At 39.2% G+C, this 19,335-nt stretch overlaps 3 protein-coding genes and 2 long non-coding RNA genes across 5 annotated transcripts; 2 read left to right on the forward strand and 3 right to left on the reverse strand.

The window, feature by feature from the left end:
- The first annotated feature begins 242 nt into the window (after positions 1–242).
- LOC103957632 lies at positions 243–1,676 on the forward strand. Its single transcript, XM_009369814.3, has 2 exons — positions 243–559; positions 1,228–1,676. The coding sequence occupies exons 1-2, from the start codon at positions 281–283 to the stop codon at positions 1,339–1,341; spliced, it is 393 nt and encodes a 130-aa protein (XP_009368089.2). The 5' UTR covers positions 243–280; the 3' UTR covers positions 1,342–1,676.
- Positions 1,641–5,061, reverse strand: LOC103957633 (pentatricopeptide repeat-containing protein At4g20740). The gene is given in 3 exon segments (XM_009369816.3): positions 1,641–2,315; positions 2,694–3,642; positions 3,645–5,061. Coding segments are annotated over 2 exon segments (2,151 nt in total). The 3' UTR covers positions 1,641–2,315; positions 2,694–2,908.
- Positions 5,062–5,177: 116 nt separating this feature from the next.
- On the forward strand, positions 5,178–9,469 carry LOC103957635. Its single transcript, XM_048586558.1, is given in 10 exon segments — positions 5,178–5,318; positions 5,438–5,530; positions 5,843–6,292; positions 6,395–6,555; positions 6,707–6,955; positions 7,738–7,872; positions 8,167–8,349; positions 8,604–8,733; positions 8,736–8,764; positions 8,860–9,469. Coding segments are annotated over 8 exon segments (1,647 nt in total). The 5' UTR covers positions 5,178–5,318; positions 5,438–5,530; positions 5,843–5,952; the 3' UTR covers positions 9,280–9,469.
- A 394-nt stretch (positions 9,470–9,863) lies between these two features.
- Positions 9,864–12,906, reverse strand: LOC108867964. Its single transcript, XR_001953998.2, has 2 exons — positions 12,322–12,906; positions 9,864–11,116 (listed from the first exon to the last, which is right to left on the reverse strand). It is a non-coding gene; the product is annotated as an uncharacterized LOC108867964 (long non-coding RNA).
- Positions 12,907–16,876: 3,970 nt separating this feature from the next.
- LOC125478221 lies at positions 16,877–18,260 on the reverse strand. Its single transcript, XR_007259013.1, has 2 exons — positions 17,932–18,260; positions 16,877–17,806 (listed from the first exon to the last, which is right to left on the reverse strand). It is a non-coding gene; the product is annotated as an uncharacterized LOC125478221 (long non-coding RNA).
- Between the last annotated feature and the right edge of the window lie 1,075 nt (positions 18,261–19,335).

Below are 19,335 nucleotides of genomic sequence, written 5' to 3' on the forward strand. Positions count from 1 at the left end.
TTGAATTTGACTAAACTGAATATATATATATATATATATATATATATATGCATATATTTTCTCATAAAGACGTTTCCTACTAAATGATTTATAATATGAATGATTTCGATTATAAACACAATTTTTAGTAAATCAAGAACAAAGTACTCCCATTCCATACAAATAAGAAGCGAGATTTATTTTTAATTAAGAGAGGCGACGTTAAGGTAACCTGCCGTTATTTTATAAAAAGCAAAATGATAACCTTATCCACTCCGAGCGGAAGAGCCAAGCTGCTGCCATGGCAAAGCTTCTCATCTCCAACACAGCCTCACTCGCTCTCTCTCCTCCACCACTCGCCCCACTTTCACGTGCTTCATTCATCCCTCCGCGTGTGCCCATCACGCCGGCGTCACGGTATCCCGGCCGGCAAACCAGAGGCCTAGCGGTGGTGACACGTGCGGGGCCCACCACAAGCCAGTACGTGTTCGCATTCGTTTTGCCGCTCTCTCTGATCGCCGTCACCGTTTTCACCTCCATCAGAGTCGCCGATAAGCTCGACAGAGACTTCCTTGAAGAGGTTTGTCGAATTTCTGCAACTCCGTTCTTTGATATGCATGCGGTTTAATGCTTCCGAATATTTGAATACCTGTGACTGCATTCATATAGCATATGAATTAAACTCGAAAGACGCTTTTGATTATGTTCTGGAAGCAAAAGCGCTAAGTTTTTAACAAAAATTTCAATATGTTTATAGTAAAACGCTTTTTGCAGAAACACTTACGAGCAGAAGTGCTTTCCTACCGAAGCAATCACAAATGAACTCCGCCTTGCTTTGTTACGAGTTTTTCCAGTTTCTAATCTCTCGTTTAAAGTAGTTTGTTTTAATCGTAGCAGAGCAATATCTCTCGTGCGTGCAATTGTTGTGTAGTAGTTTTCTCGTGTGTTTAACGGTTAATTAAGTACTTTGTCACCGAGATTAACTCGTGATTTCGGGTGCAGCTTCCATGTTCTTAAGAGATTTATGTGTAATGCAACTCTGATGGTGCAGTTTCGAGTAATCGAAAACTCATCGTTGGAACCTAGTTGAATAGCAGGGGCAGGAAAGTGAGCATTTTGTGAGCGCTGCTAAAAAAAAAAAAAAAAGCATAGTTTCAGAGTCTTTTTCTTTGTGATGTTCATAAGCTACTGGATTTTGTTTCTGTTGATGCTTCTGTAGTAGTCATAGTGTTTGTGTTCTTGATGTAGATGGCAATCAACCAAGCGATCAGGGAAACGGATGAGGATGGCGAAGCTGACAGTTCGATAGAAGAAATGCCTGCACTTCCCCGTACCCGCAACCGGCCCAAAAGGGAAGTCTAGGCTTCGGTTTCTTGCTCGTTAAGGTTTAGTTTTGTGCTTAGATCAGCCTGCGGCCGTGCATTATGAATCTTTCAATGTACCAGAAAGAAAGAGATCCGAGGAACTGTCAACATTTTTTTGACAGTTTTGTATGTCAAATGCATGTTAACATTAGAATGTTGTGCCAAGCGCCCCTCGAGAATAAGAGCGAATGGCGAGCTTGATGGTTTAATTCCGGTGAATGTATGCGTTGTGTATTTTGTATGTAGAAAAAGAAATATGGAATGAACATACATCATTTGTACAACAGGCACAGAATATTAAGGGGTTGTGAAAAAATAACCGTTTCATATTCACGTAAGACGGTTTACTAACATAGTCGTTGGTCTAGAGGTACTTCTCTTCTCGGTATTAGACGACAGCCCTAATACAAATCAATGCATTTAAACCTCACATGTCAAAACTCAAAGGTTTCTTTGCGTATTGCGAGAGGGCTTCTCCTCCAGATGAAGGTGAACATTATAGCAGTCACAATTTCTCTCGACAGATTATGAACATTATATATCTGGAATCTTCGACCGATCATTGAAGAATTCAGAGTACCTCAATTCCTGCAATCTGGAACTGCTTCTCTTCTTTGCCATCCAATTTCCTTGATATTGGAATTTGGAGCTTGCCTTGAGAGAAACATATATCCGTATCATCAGGGAATACACTCACATTGAATTTTAATTTGCGACGTCTTAGTACCAGAACAGTTGTTTATCTCCCACTAGGAAAATATACTGCCATTCAAGCAACGACCAAAATGAACGACCAGCAAACCAACATAGAGAGTCCCTACCAGGGTCTCTGAGCCAAATTGTACACTGAACCTCCAAAACACATTGAGACCACGGCTGAGAAAGTTGCAGAGAAACAAAGAAAGCAGGGTACCCACATTCAGCAGAATCATAGTGGCCAGAAGACACTTGCCAAGCAACCCCAATCACAAGCTGCCAAACCAAAAGTTCTAGCTTCAATAAGAGTTCACTGGCCTCTCCTACTATTTAGCTGTATGCATTTCTACAAACTTGTAGCTGAAGTAGGTTAAAAAAAGCACATCATTTTGTTTCCAGGTTGCATAATAATTTGAGTCCTAGACTTCCGGATAAAAAGAATGGTAACAATAATATGATTGAGTTTAGGTTTAATCTCCAATTTCCCAAAAGATGCCAACTAAACAAGCAAAAATCAGCTAACTAAAGATGAAGAACTAAAAGAAGAACAAGCAAGAATCAGCTAACCAAAGCAAAGCAACGGAAAATAAACTGTAACATTATTGGAAGCAAAGGTTTAAACTTTAAAACAAGGCTTTACAGTACAAAACTAACCTGTTGGAATATTCATGAGACACCCAAAAGCGAACATCATTGGCAATGCCAGCTAATAAGACGCCTCACAACCCGAAGATGTGTGCCTCCTCCATAGATGCATCTTAAATGGAGTGTTCTCACCACTCGATACAATTTCATGCATTATAAGCGAATTGCAACAGAAGGAAAGTCCGAAGTAATCAATGAATTCCGTACCTGCCTTTATAATTTCATCACAACAGCAGCTTACAACCCTTTGCTTTCAATTTGTTTTCTAATCCAAAAAATTTCAAACCAGACACCACCAGATCTGCCGTCTTCTTCTTCATGTGTTCAATTAATACTTCATCATACACAATCATGTTGGCTTCTGTTAAAATTTTGTGCTCTTTCAAATTTGAAAATATTTTTCTTGCCTCCTCTATTGTGCCATGCTTACACATGCCAGAGATTATAGCAGAGTATACAACATCATCTGGAGGACAACCCTGCTGTATCATCTCATTTAGCACCTCAACCACCTTCTCAGCATTATTTGATTTACATGCATGAAGAATGGTAAGAGAATACTTGAATTCCAAGGGTCCACTTGTCACGCTGGCTAAGCAGTCACGAAGTAACAGCATAACGGCGTCAATCTCTCCAATTTTACAAAGCCCTCTAGCAAGCGAACGGTAGGCAGCAATCAAAGGAACACAAGACATCTCAATTATTTTATTATAACAGGCACAAGCCTCATGGATGTCCCCATCTTCAACAAAACACATTATGGCAATGCTGTAAGTAAAGGAGTCGGGCTGCAAACCCACATCCTTCGTTTCATTAAAGAGAGACAATGCTTTTTTCACTTTCCCAGATTTGTGGAGGGCCTCCATAAAGATATTGTAGATTCCTAAACTATAATAACCTTTGACTTTTAACTCTTCAAACACTTCCAAACCCATTGTTACTCCATCCTCCTTTCCTACAATAAGGAGAAGAATTTCGAAAGATCGTCAATGACAGGAAAACCACATTTCTCCATCTGTGCAAGCATCTCGCAGAACTTATCCACTCTACTTGTCTCAGCATAGAGCACCAAAATGGGATTCACCGTAGCGAAATCTGGCTGAAGACCCTCTTGAACAGTAACTCGGAAAATTTTATAAGCCTTATCAACCCGCTTCACATTACATAAACCCTCGATAAGAGAATTATATATCCCCAAATCTGGCCTATAGCCCGAGTCCACCAAATCCTTCAACAAATCACAAGCCACCCCAACCTTCCTGTCCGCCACAAACCCCTCAATCAACACCCCGTATATCGCTCTATCAATCAAGAAACCCTTCGCCTTCATCTCCCTAAACAATTCGTACCCTTTCTCCACCCTGCCACCCTTACACAACCCTGTAACCAGAGTTGCATATGCCATAGCATCAGCCTCAACCCTATCTCTCTTCATTTCCTCCCAAACCCTCAAACACCCATCTAAGTTCCCCTCTGAAAGCAAAACCTTAATCATTGCCGTGTATGCAAACACGTCCGGTTTACACAAATTCGCCCTCATTCTCTCCAAAAGCTGCAACATTTCATCAATTCTTCCCATTTTACACATACCCTTTATCAAGATCATGAAAGTAACACTCTCCTCCACCAATCCATCATCACGAAAGTCATCGTAAACCGATAAGGCCAAATCCAAATAACCCGTTTTCGCCAACGCATCCATGATCCTATTGTACAAGAAAACCCTGGGTTTAACCCCAAATTTCTTCATTTTTTCATACACATAATAAACCCTGAGACCTCTATTGGCATCAGAGTGCATTCTGATGAGAATCTCAAACTGTTTCTCGCTCGGCGGTTTGCCCTGCGAGTCCATTAGCTCAGGGACTTGGTCCGCCGACCGGAACCGGTTGGACCGGTTCAGACAATAAGCCAAGGCATTGTATGAAGCATAAGTGTGCTTGAAACCCTTTTGCTTACCTGCCCAGTGGAAGAACTTGGAGGCCGAAACGGGTTCATTCTGGACCTTGAGCACCTCGGCGACGAGGTCCGGCGTGACCCGGCGGAGCTTCCGGAGCTCCGAGACGACTGGCGGGCCCCAGTGGTTCCGGTTCTTGCGGAAAGCATCGAGTATGAAGCGGGCGATGGGGGAGAGGAACGAGAGGAGGGTCGTGTCGTCGGGGTTGGGCGATGAAGTGGACGGCGAGGTTTGGGGCAGGTGTGGGTCCCACTTGGAGAGATCGAAGGGCTGGGATTGGGTTACGGTGGTGGGGTATTTGCGGCTCGGCTGAGAGACACGGTCGGAGAAGAGGCCGCCGCGGACGGTGGGGCGGTTCTGTGTGGGCTTGCGGTGGCCGTGGAAGATCTGGAATTTAGGGGGTGGGGACTGAGGTGGCATTTTAAAATTTGTTGCTGCCCCTTTCTCTCTAATTCTTTTCGTTTGATAATGTAGTGACAAAATGGCCACCGGCTGTTCCCTTTTAAATAAAATAAAAAATAAAAAATGATTATTATCATCACTGCAGAGCGTCGTCTTCTTCTCTGAGCTCTCTCTCACTCTCTCTTTGCTCAGTTGTCTGCAGTGCGCAGAGTGTCCTCTCTCCTCTGTTGGCCGTCGTCCCTCACGCTCGCAGCTAATGACACACACTGAAAGAGGTGAGCTACTTTCTTTTCCATTTGGTGATTAGGGGTTTTGTAATTTTCTAATTTTCCTGCTAATTTAGGGTTTACGAACCATAAATTTGGTTACAGATTATTTGTATATACTTGTGCAGTCGATGATTTTTGGATATGTATACTTATTTCTTGAAGAATCTTGGACGCATATCGAACCGGAAATGGACGCATTGTTGTAAGAGGGAAAAAAAGTAATGTTGAATTGCTTGATTATTGTAAAACAATACCGAAATGCCCGGATTATCGTAAAAGGGACAACTGTCTTGATGTTCTTGCAAGTAGCAAATAATCCTTCTAAACTGCTAGATTGTAATTCTTCACTTTAAAAGTAATAAAAGTTCATACATTTTCGTTGTTTGTTTTTTGTTTTTTGTTTTTGTTTTCGTTTGGATTTTAGAAGCGTAAGTGAAATTAGGGGCGAAGGTGATTGTTTTGGATGTAGTGGTTCAGAGTCTTGAGAAATGAAATTGTTCTAATTCTGTTCTCATTTGCGTACTTTGTAGATTTTAAGTGCCACGAGAAATGAAATGCTTTCGGGTTGCTACCTGATCACATTATACTGTGCTCCCTCTGTCATCACATTTTCAGCCCAATTACTAAAACTCCTGTGAATATGGCTGCTGCTGTGTTGGTGGTACCATCATACATCCCTTTCCCCTTAGACCGCTCTGGTCCCCATAGCTCTAAGCTCACCTTCTTCTTCTCTACCAAACCCCTACCAAGGTTCCACGATCATAGGCCTCTCACATTCTCTTGTGGCCTCAACCTCACTCCACATTTGCCGGTGCCGGAGCCTCCCACCTCCGCTGTGCCTCAAGCCCTGGTTCGACTTGCCGCCTCCACCGCAGTCTTTGTTGGGCTTGGGGTTTGCTGTTGGGCCAGTTCGGCTCAATGTCGGCCTCTTCCTCTTGGCAAGCCTCAAGTGGTTCTAGAGGAGGAGCACACAGCCCAAGGTAATTTCTCAAATCAGTTGAGTTTAGCTTTTTTTTTTATCAATAAGGCAGGTTTGTTTCACATAACTGTAGTTTTTGAAATTGTACATTTGATGAGCACAGCCAAAGATGATGGAAATGAAGCTAAATCTGAAAGTTTGGAAAAATTGGAAGATAACAAGTTGGAAGCAGCATTTGCAGCTTGGAAGTCTAAGACTTATGCTTTGACAGTCCCTTTGAGACTTGCTGCTCTCCGCGGCTCTGTGCCTCCTTCATGGGTTAAGGTATTAGGTGCTTTTTTTTTTTTTTTTTCTGTATTTCGTCATATGACATCAGATTTGGTATTCAGTTTGGTAGGTAGCTGGGATTACAAGTGTTGAATTATTTTATTCTTTTAGAGTGACTAACTTAATTTATTTCCTTTTGACAATGTAGGACTTTATGCAATCTCAAGGAAAAAGATCAAAGGTTCACATGAAGTCGCATGCAAGCCTTGAGGGCATCTTTTCTGATCTATCAATGGCCTTTAGCAAAGGCAATGTTGGGCCTTCATCTGTCGTCGCAGCTGACCTCGTTAGTGTTGGGGACTCTTGGCTCAATTATGCCATTAGCAAGGCTGTGATTGAGCCCATACAAGGGGTAGAAGACCAGGATTGGTTTAAAGGCTTGAGTGACCGATGGAAAGTAAGAAAACAACTGCTCTTTCATGTCCTCTTGATTCTGGATTCTGAAAAATTGTGTTCCTTTGGCTCCCTGTATTATACATTGAGTAATGCCTTGCTATGCTCATTTCTGGCCATGCCATTTAAGGTTTATATGTTGTGAAAACTGTAAAATGGTCATCGGTTAATTGAAATACAAGGCTTGTGTTCATGACCACAAATCAGAGGACTAAAAAAAATGTATTACAGTATTACTAACTCCATGTGATGGAATATATCTTTTTAGCTTTACTAACTCCATGTGATGGAATATATCATTAGCTTTACTATAAATATTAAATATGTATGAAGAGGGTAGGCCCCGAAAACTACAGATATATATCTTCTTTCACAGTAATTTCTAAGAAGAGATTTAACTTATCTTTTCGCTGTTTTGATCACGGGGGCTATCTGTCCTGAATTAATTGTTACAACGCATTTCTAAGCTAAATGTTGTGTAACCAGAAACTCAGGAATCAAATAGAATATATTGAAGGGGGTAATAGACATGTAGATAACATGTGAAGGGAAAACCTGCTTAGATGTTTCACCTGGCATGCCAGACACTGGAATCAGTATTATTATCTTGTGTGGTTTTTCTACTATGCTTTAATACTGGTTTTGAGTTTTATTGTGTGTGTTTCATATGTAGTTTATGCATTTTCTTGCATTTGGAGTACTGTTTCCATTCTTTCGAATTGGCAATGCCTTTTTGTTCACTCAGAAATCAGTTATGGTGTTTTACTTTTACTAAAAATGACTCAGGTATATCTCCGCAGGAACTCTGAGGGGAGAATTGACGCTGATGGTAAAGTATGGGCTGCGCCATATCGCTGGGGCTGCATGGTGATAGCATACAAAAAAAGTAAATTTCGAAAGCATAAGTTGGCTCCTGTAGAGGTAAACATGTCCCTGAACTGTTTATTATCTGCTAATTCTTTTTAATTAAACTCTATTTTTATATCAGTACTCTTTACCTCAAAGTATAACATTTGATTGATAAACACAATATTCTATGAAGTGGGAAAATTTATGAAAAGAAGCTTGAAAAATGATTCAAGGGGTAAATTTGCTTGCTGAAACATATGTTAAAATTCGTACTCGCTGGCTTTCATTTGAATCTGGCACATTTTGGATTCTTAAAAATATTATCTTATGTACAACATTCTAAGAGTTGTAAAACCACCATTGCAGGACTGGGCAGATTTATGGCGACCTGAACTTGCAGGGAAGATTTCTATGGTTGATTCTCCTAGAGAGGTTATTGGTGCAGTATTGAAGTATATGGGAGCATCATACAACACAAAACACATCCATTCGCAAGTTGACGGTGGGAGAGATGCTGTCAGGCAAAATCTGGCTTTACTTGTAAAACAGGTATTGAGAGAAAAAATCTAACATCTTTGCTTTGGGTGAGGGTGTACTTGATTAACTAGTGGAAAAGTAGATTGCTCCCAAGTCTGGAGCTAAATTTAGGGAATGGACCTCAGTTTTGGAACTATGACTTAAAATTATTCTACTTATTTAGGGTATTTCTAGCTGTGGCTTGCGCAGTTCTGATGTCTTATGTGATGAACATGTTTCATGATTATTTGCAAAAGAATCGTGACATGCTCATTGGCTTTCTGTAGGTCCGACTATTTGACAGTGTACATTATTTAAAAACATTTGGGGTTGGAGACGTGTGGGTGGCTGTTGGGTGGAGCAGTGATGTTCTTCCTGTTGCCAAACGCATGTCTGATGTTGCAGTAATTGTTCCAAAAATGGAGCTAGTATATGGGCAGATTTATGGGTACATCCTCCATCATGCTCTCTTAGACATTTACGTTATCCCCTATATTGTATCTTCTCCCATATGTCAATTTATAATTTTTGTTCTTTTTCTAGGCAATCCCTGCCGCCAGTCGGCTTGAAACAAATCGAATTGGGGGGCGAGTTAGAGGGCCGTCTCCACTCGTCCATCAATGGATGGAGTTCTGCTTGCAAACTGCTAGAACACTCCCTTTTAAGCAGGAGGTAATCCCAGGAGCTTCCCCTTCTGTGCTTGATAGTGCTCAGCCTGAAGATTTGAAAGAGCTCAAGGGTAAGCCGAAACTGGACACAAACCTCGTGGCAGGAGTACCGCCACCTGAGATTTTGGAAAGGTGTGAGTTTTTGGAGCCCTTAACTGAATCTACGCTATCAGAATATCAATGGTTGATTGCTAGTATGCACAAACCTAGAGATGGTTTGATCACTAGTACGCGTGATTATATGTCATCATTGATCCAAAATTTTAGAATGAAGCTGCAATCGAAGCCAACATAATCCTGAATTATAACAGGAGCCTAAACCAAGTCCAAAGTTGTATGATGAGAAATAATTCATTTGTTTATATCCAATGTTGTACTCGTACATCATCGGAACATAAGTTCGTTGAGACATGGAATGTTCAGCGGAATTGTACAAATATTATCAATGAGCTACTTGTATAATACGGTCGATAAGTTTACTGTCTCGTTTTTTTTTTTTTTCTGTTGTTTTCAAGTTTTTGAAAGTAAGATAGGTTGTCTTTGAGCTTCTAATTTCTATGTTACCAGGATTCCCTAACGTATGATTTTGCTCTCTTTGAAAGCCAGAACATGTGGTATCCATTTACGCATCAGGACTGTAAGCGGATACCATTTGTTCGGATACCACCTGCGTGATGCTGTAAGCGGAAAGCTGCTTTTGAACAAAGCAACACCATATGTTCGGTTACCACTTGCTTGATGCTATAAGCAGAAAGCTGCTTTTGGACAAAGCAAAAAACTTAACCAATCAAGGAATTTATAACTTTGCCAGTCAATTTAGCATTAGACGTCACAGAACCGAGCGCAATGGCATTCTAGAATTCATATAGCCAACCTCACTTAGTGAAAAAAAGCTTTGTTGTTGTTGCTAGTCAATTTATTATTGTGAGCTTATCCAGTAAACATTATATGTATCTCACTTCTTTCCGGGAAAGCATCTGCAGGACAACGCTCTGCTATTAATACATTCGAGTAATTGTCGAGTAATTGTGCAATGATACGTGCTGCAAAAGTTGCGTGTAACCATCAAAATTCAAAACCCGCAACGCTATTGATTCATCGGATGGATGCTGTTTACCACCCCGGAAGGTTGGACGATTCATCGAATTGCTCTCTGTGGAAGAACATTTTCCTGTAGGAGATGATATAACAGAAATGACATATATACATGTCGATCATGCCTGCATATCTACTATTATGAGGCTGGCAATTCAAAACACACGAACCAAAAGGGATACCTCGTCTTCTAGCACTCGCTACTCTTACGCAAAACTTACCCTCTTTCTGTTACCTGTTTGATATTCCCTCCATTGAAATCTTGAGCTTTTATTGCCTGATCTATACTGGTGAGGGTGTCTTATGGCCACCGTCGTTCCTTGCTCCCCGACCACTATTTGTTATCCTAAAATCCAAATTATTTTTCTGGTTATTCTGGCTCTCCCACTGTTTCCGACTCCATTCATCTTCTCCACGATCTCTCCATTCTTTATCATTTAGAGACATGCTGTTTCGACTAAGACCATACTCCCAAGAATTTTCACCACGACCCAAGTCTTTTGACTCCTGGTTGCAGCCCCAAGAATTCGATACCGGATCAGCCCATGTACCACCTTTCACTGAGGCACGTCCTGATAGCCTCCTTCCCAAGAATTGACACCATTATCCCAACCCTTTGTTGGAGTGATACTGTCCCCCACCTGGTTCCATCCCAGCGACTCATTCCTGCTATCTTCCCATGTATTTTTCTTCGTACTTTCATTGCCTTGAGTAATTCCACATTCCCAAGGGCCGTCACCATTAGTCTCCCGCTGGTTCCTGCCCCGAGCTGTATTTATCAAATGTCCACTACCCTGAATGTTGTCACATTACCAAGGATTTGTATGATTATCTAGGGTCATGTTATGTTCATCGGGAGGAACAAAATCTGAATATCTTGCCATTCCCTTCTCCCTCATCAGGAGCAAAGTATTCATGATCCACCTCCTTAACGAGCGCAGGATCGATAATGGGGTTCCAGTCTATTGTATCTATATACGCATTTGGATTAGGCAGAGAGGTGTCACAGGGGAGGCCATTGATGTCTGCCCAACTCCCTACGAATGAAAAAAACAAAACTAGTAAGATTCGAGTAATATCCAACACCATTGCTGCCAGGATGACTCTTTCAAATGATACAGAATTAAATCCGCACGTGTCTTGTACAACATCAAAAACAAGCCACATAACCACCCAGTATTAAAACGAATGGGAAAACACAAGTAGAGAACCCACATCACTAACAAGTAATACCTAGAACTAATACTATGATGCATCAGAGAAGAAACATCTCTATGAACAATTTCCATAGTCTATGAAATTATGATAGAAACCTTACAATCAGGTTCTAAAAGACGCTAGGCGGTAGTCGGAAGGCGGGCGCCTATGCTGACTAGGAGGATTTAAGTAAATATGTTATATTTCGTGTAAATAAGTGTTTGCTTATAATTAAAATATATATATTTTCATCATAAACTACAAAATAGAATGACAATGTATTATGAAATATTAGAACATAATGAAAACATAGGGACCAAGGATATAATGTGTGTTCATTTAAGTATGCAGCCACTATCTTACAATTTATTGATAAAAATAAAATGCAAAATTAAAGTTATATATTGTCCGCCTAATTGAGTCGCAACCTAGGCGGTCTAGACGGGCATCTCAGCAGTTTTAGACGCCCTTTCTTAATTTTCAAACGTCTAGACATTAATTGGGACAGTGGCCAGCTAGGTGGCACTAACGGAGATTTTTAGAACAGTACTTACAATGCGCGCGACGGAATTAGTTATGTTACACACGGCTTCTTTTTACGCATACTGAAGATAGCAAAGATCTAAAAATGCAATAGCCGCCTTTCGAAACAGCACATAACACACTACTACTTAGAAGCCCAGTTAAATTTAGAATATAATCTCCAATCTATATCCAATTATCGGTCTTTAATACGAAACGAGTGTCTTATAACAAGTGCTTTCTAGCATTGCTCTCCAGAATATTGTCAAACTCACCTTACATTTCCAATAATTTTCTCAGTTGAACAAATAAACAATCCGAAACATCAAAGTTCTTTTAAGTCGATATTTTCTCGGGAACCAAGCATAAATCACTGTTACATTACCGGAAAGAAAGAAAGAAAAGGCAAAAATTGAAATGATAAACCCACCAAGAAAGACCCACAAAACCAACAATTTACGAAGAACCCAATTCAAATTTAATGATGATATACACAAGAAACAAAGGAAATTAGAAGACTTACCAGAAGGGGGAGGAGGTTGAGGGTGAAATGGGCAGAGGCAATGCGTCCGGAAGCTTTTCCTGTCGGCAGAATCTACGGCGGGGACAATGAATCCACTTGCCCATTTGCCAATTCCGGCAACACATTGACTGACATGCAGAGAAATTGGATTCAAATCAAGAAAATCAAAGCTTTCAGAACTGCTATTGCAGATTCTTCGCTATGTTGCAGAAAGAGAGAAGATTTTACAGTTGAGAACTTTTCGGTTCAGAGGTAGGATAATGGGCTTCAGTTGGGAAGGTGGTACGCTGTAAATCTGGCAGGAGGCGACCGAGGAGGTTTTGACAGGCCCATGTTTTTGGGTGAACGGAGTCCACTGGGTGATGAGCAACTCTTAGGCCCAGTTCAAATCTGAAGTTTACTTTTAAATTTGAGCTGACAATTATTGTTTGGTGCGCACTAATCAGAGGTCGGTGTACCCCACTAACACGAACGCTCAGAACGTGCTTAATATGATCCATGTATGATGTGGTTATGAACCTCTCACCTCCTTGACTTAATTCTTCGTACAATCAATTATTTTAATGTCTAGCTTAGTTATAAGCTTACATTGACCATATATCTTAGAATAATGTTAGTGACACCAAATTTTAAACCAAATTTACAAATCAAATGATGTGTCACTAATAAGAAATAAACACGTTAATCAATATTTAAAATAATTAAGTAATAATCCAATAATCTATATCCACATCATTTGTTTGCAAATTTAGTTTAAAATTTTGGTCTTCTAACATTATCCGTCTGATCTTATGTTTGAAATTCAAACATAGAGTATTGAAATCTTTATGCAAAATCAGAAATTTTCAGCGGGTGAGCTAGTCAAAAAGTGAAATAAATATAAAATGAATTTGAATTTGTACAGTATCAGATGGTGAATCACTTAACCCAATCATGTTAGACAAGTAAAGGAAGTTGATTTGTAATTCAAAAAGTGCGGAACATTAGTTTATCCACAAAGCAATAATATAGTGTTGAATTTAAATTACATTTTGGCGTCTCTGCTAATTAGTAGCAAAAGTTATCATGTATTTGATGTCTTTAACTTGTAAGAGATGATCACGCACTTTGGAACCGTTGAAAGTCAATTTCACAGAGGGGTTAAGAGAATGCACGGAATACATTCATGTTCTGGAAGATCAAGACTTTCCAAGCCGTATACGAATTAATAATTCAGCCTTTTTAGACTGCATGCACTACAATTTCATGCTTCAGAGGAATTATAATTAGATTGTCTACCATCATTCATGAATACACACACACAGAGATATATTTATGGGATAAGATCAAGGGACAAATGATTTTACAAATACTTTTACACTCCTTGTTACTCTTTAGATTTATTTGAATCCAATGGTCCTGAATAAAACTAATATGACTCATCTAAACTACTAAATGATGTGGCGCTGATGACATGGAAATAAAAAGACATTAATCAATTAAAAAATTTTAAGGAAAAATTATTAGGATATGGAAACTTAAACACTTCGGAGCCTCCATCTTCATCTAACTCCCTATGCCGTTGTTAATTAAGATGACAAGAACACAATCATGGATATATCAATCTCGCTCCATACAACCTAACTGACTTTTTCACTTTCTTTTTCTTGTTCTCTCCCCTCTCTCGAATCCTACAGTATCAATACTATATTTTCATGGGTTGCCTGTAAATATGATGGGAAGGTATAAAAAGTGGGTTGAAGAAGATAGATTCATAACTCTCGCCCCGTTAAATTTTTATTTTTTTCTATTTGGTTCAATCACTGAAGATCCCCCGGTTTCTTAGCCCAGAATTTGAATATGGATATAGTCGGGAAAACAAAATTGAATCTTCCTAGAAAGGGATGAGGTTTTAACCCTAAAACTGATTTACATCAAATTCCTTAAGTATGTCCTTGATTGACAAGAAAGCTTTCTATTGGCTGGTTATTGCATAATATAAACAAAAGAACAAATCAAAATCTCTCTCGTTGTCCTTCTTTATTTTGGATTTAGCAACAATTTTTATTTGATGCACAACACAATGGCATGAAGGAAGATAGTGTTTGCCAAGGAAGATAAATGGTTTAGGTGCAACAGGACTCTCTTCAAAATATTTTGAATTTTTAGTAGAGGTTTATGTTAATTTATTCTAAGTCATCGCCTCATCACCTACTAAATTATAACAATAATCTTAACTTTTAGGGTAAATCTCTATTTACTACCTTCATGTTTCGTGGTTTTCAACATTTAGTACATCAAGTTTTTTTCGTCCCAGAGTCATACCTAAAGTGTAAATTTTGGGACAGTCTCATACATTCATTAGTCAAACTGTTAAGTCTGCCGTTAACTAATGACATGGTGCCTATGTGGACAATGACTGGACGCTACGTATCATTAAGGGATCCACGTGGATATTAAAAAAATTTTAAATAAAAATAAAACAAAATTTAAAATTTAAAAAACTAAAAACCAAATCTAAACCTAAAAAATTTAAAGTTGCCACCAGCCTTTGCACTCAACCTTCTTCCTCTCTCTGTTTCTTCTTCTCTATCCAACACAGAAAGCCATCAGCTGCACGGCCTAACCCAACCCACTTGTTCCTCCCAGTCCACTGAGACCACCCAAGCTGCTACCTAAGTTACCCAAATCGAGTAAGTCATCATCCTTTGGAAAACTGCTTTGCTTCACTCATTGAAGAATGACCTCTATTTTCGGTTTGCATTTGTGGGTTGTTTTGGGAATTGCGTCGGAGCTGCCATTGTTCTCGTCTTCTTCCTCATTTCGCTCTGGTTCACTTCCAGCTGCAACAACAGCAACTCCTCGCAAGCTAAGACCTTTACACACAACTCCTCCGCCATCCCAAACGTCTCCAAAGAGATCCAAGAAATCTGAATTGACGACTTACGGAACAACCTATCATAGCCCGACCTAAAACCCATCAACCACTAGAGCCATCCTGACCCGGTTGCTGACTCGGACTCTGCCAAAGCTCAACCCCTGTTTCTCAAGTAGGACGAACACCATGACAGCCCTGCTGGGAGCGGCGGCCGATAGAGAATTCACATGGAGATTGGAAAGGACCACCAGATTTAGTACCCGGAGAAGGGCTGCGGTGGTGGGTCGTCGCATGGCAGCGGGAAGGCTTAGTCTAGGGACTAGGGGATGATCGTTGCGCCGAAGGTTTCGCATTTGGGGTGGGGACATTGGTACACTCTTAGAAAGCTTAAGGATTCCACTAATGGGTTTGCCGAGAGTCGGAATGAGTGTAAAGAGGAGCTTCTGCTTGCACCGCCGTCGTCGGAGATGAAGAGATTGTGCAGCGAACTATTTTCCTTCAATTAGATCCCAGTTAGCCCGTTCGGGTCAATTGATATGGTTGAAGGGTTGGTAGCTGGGTTTGGAAATTGTGTGAAGAAGAGGGCGACGACCAAGAGGGCAATTTTAAATTTTTTAGGTTTAGGCTTGGTTTTTAGTTTTTTAAATTTAAATTTTTGTTTTAGTTTTTTTTCAATTTTTTAATATCCACGTGGACCCAGATTTACATGTGGCGCTTAGTCATTGTTTACGTGAGGGCCACGTCATCAGTTAATGGCTGATTTAACAATCAAACTAACGGATGTATGAGACTGTCTCAAAATTAACACTTTAGGTATGACTCTAGGACAAAAAAAACTTCACGTACCAAATGTTGAAAACTAAGAAACTTGAGGATAGTAAACTGATATTTACCCTAACTTTTAATTATGACCATTAGATTAAAAAGGATCTAAGGGCTAATAAGGAGTGTAAAGATATTTGTCCCTTAATCCCCTCTCTCTCTCTCTCTGCCTCTGTCTCTCTCTGTCTCTGTCTGTCTATCTCTCTCTCATGTTGGTCTTGTACTTCCAACATATCTCTCTCTCTCTCTCTCTCTCTCTCTCATGTTTGTCCTGTACTTCCAACATAGGCCATTGGAGTTAGTTAGACCTAACAAGTAATTACACGAGGCACGTGGGAATTTCTTGAAAGCTTAGGTTTAGGGGTGTGATATTCACACACCCTATTTTACTTTTCGCATACTCTTCTAATTTTTCGCCGTTGAATTAGATGAATTGAAGAAAATCAACTGATAAAAATTAACAAGAGATGTGTAAGAAGTAAAATGAAGTGTGTGGATAGCACATCCCTAGGTTTATATGCGATCGACAAATATTATTTACCTAATCAAACCATGCAACATTATTTGTGGAGAGAGACTTTGAAAGTCTTTTTTTTTTTTTTTTTTTTTTTTCTTCTCTTCTCTTCTTGGTCGCAAAATTAATATAGTTGCTTATTTGGCCGAAAATGTTGAGGTTGGGGGCAATCTTTTGGTCTTCAAGTGGAGGCTTCAGGGTTGTGGGAATCTTTCATCTTACATTAATATTGTCATTTAAAAGAAACGTTCGAAGTTTGAACTGCAGAAATATTTTCAGGATGCTAATCATTGAAGTTGTGTAACAATTAAATTTTTGGAGTGTTAACTACAATTTTCATATTTTGATTAAGTTGAAAGCTATTCATGAAGAAAGATATCTTACTAATCTTCGCAAAAATGGTAGAATTACAAGATGGATAATAGGATTACACATCTGTCATATGACAACATAATATACAATCAACACGTAATAAAGCACAAAAGTCCACACTGCTACCAACTAGCATGAACTCAGACATGATCAACGCCTAATAAAACATACAAGTCTTAACTCAAAATCCTATAGATAAATGATACACCAGAATAATTTAGGGCACGTTGAATAAAAAGTCAACAGTCGGCCAAAGTAGGCCCTGTTAGGATCAACAACCCTAGATTCTCAAATCTAGAAGATTCGAACGTCAAATTTTCGTTCCACAAGTTCTAAAAGTCTAAAATCAACTAGCATGCCCAATAAGTTGCATAATGATCCAACAGTCAAACTGTCGTCAATGACGAAAATTAAAACGGCGGTAGAATTATCTCAAACATTGAATAATTAATCAAACATTCGAACATGCATGGGCTTAAGGTATTGAGTATGTATTGATGCCAAAATCCATGTCATTTGAGTTTCCCACTCACTGCCGCTCGAGGTGGTTTCTGGCGAACAAGAACTCAGTTTTCCGACCAACTTTAAAGTTCACCAAATTTTTACAGCATGTATAACTCAACTTGAGAACAACTTTATACCTGAGACAAAGTGGCAGTATAGGCCGTGGGTGCCGTCAACTTCATATCATTGACTCGCCACCTACGGTGGTGTAGTGATGTCGGGGTTGGTCCAGTTTTACTCCTGGGATTATGGGCTAAAAGGTTAGGTAGTAGAGACAGTCGCCCTTTAGCCAATTCGCCAAACAAAGGATAAGGCAATCGGAACTCATCAAATTCCGCGGCCTTAAACCTCCACATATGGTGGTTATTCGAAGTGGTTCTTGGGTGGGTTTAGTAGATGGAAGTGTGGTCTTCAATCTGAGAAGTTAAGAAAAGAGTTGGGAAACAAGTTGCGAAATTGAAGTTATTAAGTGCTGAAAAACCGAATGTAATTAGTTATTCACATACATGTGCAAATTTTCTCGATCAACATATATACCTACTTTCTTGTGACTTTGATGTGGTAATGTTTTCATGAAAAGGAGATCGAACATGAAGATTCATTCTGTGACGGAAATGAAAAGGTAAAGATCTAGAGAGGATGAATGAAGTCCTTCACAATATATACTTTGACCCAATCAATCATTTTTTTAGCTGCAGTAGCATCAGATGATGAAAACGTAGCAATGAGGACGTGGAATGATAGTAAGGATCACATTATATGCATGCTGCTAGGGCTAGGGTCACATTCGTTTGAAGAAATTAAAAGAAACTCTTATTTACGGTTTGCTAGTTTGGCAGCTATATCGATCGATATTTCATTATCTTTGCATGTCTTTCAAAAAGTGTGGAACATTAGTTTATCCACAAAGCAATAATATAGTGTTGAATTTACATTACATTTTGGCGTCTCTGCTGGTTAGTACAAAAGTTATCATGTATTTGATGTCTTTAACTTGTAAGAGATGATCACGTACATTGGAACCGTTGAAAGTCAATTTCACAGAGAGGATAAGAAAGTGCACATAATACATTCATGTTCTGGAAGATCAAGACTTTCGAAGCCGTGTACGAATTAATAATTCAACCTTTTTAGACTGCATGCACTGCAATTTCATGCTTCAAAGGAATTATAATATATTTCGGGTTTATACTGTGCTTCCAACATTCGCCATTGGAGTTAGACCTAATCGGTAATTAGATGAAGCACCTGGGAATTTCTAACATTGGGCTGTTTAGGGTTTGCTGGTTTGGCAGCTGTATTGATATTTCATTATATATCTTTGCATGTCTTTCAATTTTGATCAGTGGCGGAGTTAAGATTTTTTTCTTAATGGAGGAATAATAACAATAATATTACCCGTATAGATGTATTATATCAGATTCAACATTTTATGTAACCGATATGTGTGATCCAACGTCCTAGTATATAAAATGTTGGAATGATATACACTGTTATAATAGTTTTGAACTCTCCCTCTCCCCTTGATAATAATAAATTAAAAAAAAAAAAAAAAAAAAAAAAGAAACCTCCTTATGTAGTGTATAATTAATGGGAGACAATAGGCCTTCTTGGGATCATAGGATCCCAATGACTCCATCTTCTCTCCGCTACTGATTTTGGTCCTATTATTTACCAAATATAAGAGAGCAAGCTGCGTATATGTTTAAAATGAGGAAAATGATTTATACACACATCTTTTATTTATTTGCACGTTCTGTTTGTTTTAGTTCGTATAGTTGCTTTAATTTATTTTCATATCAGAGTCAGAAAATTTGTTAAGAAGGGTCAATTTTTTTTTCGTTTTTGATAGAAACCATAGACTACGATAGATCAACCTTTTTTTAGTATTATAGAAAGATCAGCCTTAAACAACTAAAAATTTAAAAGAATCGAACTCATTCTT

The sequence above is a fragment of a genome, unplaced genomic scaffold (genome assembly GCF_019419815.1).
Source record: "Pyrus x bretschneideri cultivar Hongxiangsu unplaced genomic scaffold, Pyrus_bretschneideri_v1 Contig24, whole genome shotgun sequence".
Taxonomy (NCBI): domain Eukaryota; kingdom Viridiplantae; phylum Streptophyta; class Magnoliopsida; order Rosales; family Rosaceae; genus Pyrus; species Pyrus x bretschneideri.